The 2,587-nt window shown below is 33.1% G+C and overlaps 1 protein-coding gene across 1 annotated transcript in view; it reads right to left on the reverse strand.

The window, feature by feature from the left end:
• The window catches only part of LOC108971836 (protein dead ringer), a gene marked incomplete in the record, with an annotated part of 79,675 nt that overhangs the window by 27,720 nt on the left and 49,368 nt on the right, over positions 1-2,587 (reverse strand). The window contains 1 exon segment of the mRNA XM_018938145.1: positions 337-409. Coding sequence (XP_018793690.1) covers positions 337-409 — 73 coding nt within the window.

Raw genomic sequence — 2,587 nt, forward strand, 5'->3', positions numbered from 1 at the left:
TGAATCAATTTCTTACTTAAAAAAAATATTCCTATTTAAATATTATTGATTTCTAACACATTCACTCACATTGGATCGGAAAACTGTGTTACGAAGGGTTCGCAGACTTCATTTGCATAAAATTGTAAACATATGTATATCCTATAGATATATTTCATATTTTAATTTTTATTATGTGCATAATTTCATTTTCAAATAAATACTTGTTTTAAATATTTTTCGTTAATTCTTCTTTCTTCCCTCAAATCAATAGCGTTTAATTAACATAATTTACATTGTAAATTATATGTAACGTAAACTAGATTATTATCGAAGGAATGTGTAATCAGTACTCACCTCTCTTTTGCATGAATGAAAATAAGTCATCCAGAAATTCTTTTCTTTTCGGATCATCGTTGATCTCGTAAAGCTGCAAATAGAAAGAGAAGAACAAAGAAAAGTAACGAATTATAAATGACTTGTATTGTGCAAGGACAGATTATAAAAAGGCTGTAAAAAATGTAGCAATCAACAAGCAAATGAAGACAAAGCAAAAACAAGCGTTAAATATCATCTTGACCTCAATGGTCAAAATTAGGACATCCAGAGGTGGCACAACAATGAACCCTATTTGGCACCGCAAAATACCGCAGAGGCGCACACTCATACATATGTGAATAGAAAGGTGCCACAAACGCGCAGGGAGTATAAATGTTGCATGCTACCCCTATTTGATCGCGCCACAAGTTGTAAGTAATCACCTAAAACAACAACAGCCTTGTTCACGCCTTTTTTGGCTTGTGCTGCCAGCCAGCAAAATCGACAAGCGAATTTTTATTACAAAAAATGTTTATTCCAGAGTCCCTTATCTCGTGCAACTAAGCATCAGCCACACCTGAGGTGTTGCTTACAACCGACCATCCAGCCAATCAGTCAACTCCAATAGCAACAAAAACAGCAAAATATGAAAGCAAATGCTGTGCTAATGTGCAATGAGTGGAAAAAGGTTACAAAAACAATGTGCTCAAACAAAAACAACAATATGAAAGTGCACGTGATCTTCCTTATCTTAAATCCAATTGCGCTTGTATGTTCTTCGCCGCTCTTATACTCTCCCCTGTATATCCTAAGCATCCCTGCAGGAGCGCAAGCCTTGGTAACGGATTGGGCTACTTTTTTTKGATATTTTCCACCACAATAGGCAAGCGCCTTTCACCTATGTGTTAACCAGCCTTTCATTCATTGTTTTCATATTTTTTCTTTTATCTAACATTTCCAATATCCTTTGGGGTAGCTGGAACACATATCATCTTTTCATATAGTATATGTATGCRTTTGTATTTGTAGTACATGATTGCTCAATATTGTGATAGAATTTGAAGTGGCGGAAAAAWATGTGCGAACAAACAAAAGTTTGTTGATTGCTGTACTCAAGCGTTTGTTGTTCATTGTTTGTGTGTTTTGTTGTATTGCATGGATGGGTGCAGTTGCCTATCGTGTACTGGAGGGGTCCATTATATTTTGCATGGACATGTAATCGCTACCGGAATGTCGGCATTCAAGTCGTAATAATCTTGTAATCATTATYAGCTTGACATTTTGTGGGGCAAGAGAGGCGTTATAAATTACACGCGCCTAATTAGTRAGAATAGTATACGAGTTTTAGAGGACGCTGAGAGGGTAATAACTGTTACCTATAAGTATGAGAAACGAAGGCACAAAAATAAATCTTCGAAAGAATGAAGGGAGTTGATAAATTTAAGGAGTAAAATAAAGGAATTATCTAACGACAAATAAGAATTGGGAAATAAAATTCAATTTGTTTTAATTTTTTGGGATATTAATTATGGTATTATATTCACTTTTGTATTAAAAAAAATTTATACATTATACATCGAATGAAAATATATTTAAAATATTCACCGGGCTGTTTAAGATGATCCGGTAAGTAGTTTCGGATATAGGAGCATACATATGTATTTGTAAAAATTTCCGACTCAGCGTAGTCGGTTTTGTCTAAAAATTGTTCTCAAAGTCGGTGGAGGTAATTTCTCCGAAAGGGCACCACCGAACGGCTCAAAATTTCATACAATTTGCTTGGATATGCATGTACTTTCAAGTTATGAATGAAGAAATAAGTATTTTGATATAAATTTCGTTTTTAACTCTAGCTGAAATGTAAACTTTTTTCCAAAAAACTACATTTTTCCTTGCGAAAWCTACATTTTATCAAACATCAAAAATTTTACTAGTTCTCTCATTAATACACACATATATTCATCATTTGCAATAATAATATTTTTGATTCTTCGATTTGAAGTAATTTTAAGCAGAAAATTCTTCATCAACGCCCAACGGCTTTTCGTGGTAAAAAAATGCATTGAATATTAAAAAAAAATCTACAATTTAATTCGAATAAAATCTATATTTAAAGGATTATGCATATGAAAATTAAGTTTTAAGGGTTTTCAAAAAAATCGTATGACATACATACATACATATTTCCTTGCCAAAAGCCGACGGCAGCTAAATTAAATAGGAAACTAAAGACATTCCTGTGTAAATTTAGTAAACTGTTAAATTTTCCGACGGTGTTACGTACTACTAT

This window comes from Bactrocera latifrons, unplaced genomic scaffold (assembly GCF_001853355.1).
Source record: "Bactrocera latifrons isolate USDA-ARS-PBARC rearing strain unplaced genomic scaffold, ASM185335v1 scaffold_36, whole genome shotgun sequence".
Classification (NCBI taxonomy): Eukaryota; Metazoa; Arthropoda; class Insecta; order Diptera; family Tephritidae; genus Bactrocera; species Bactrocera latifrons.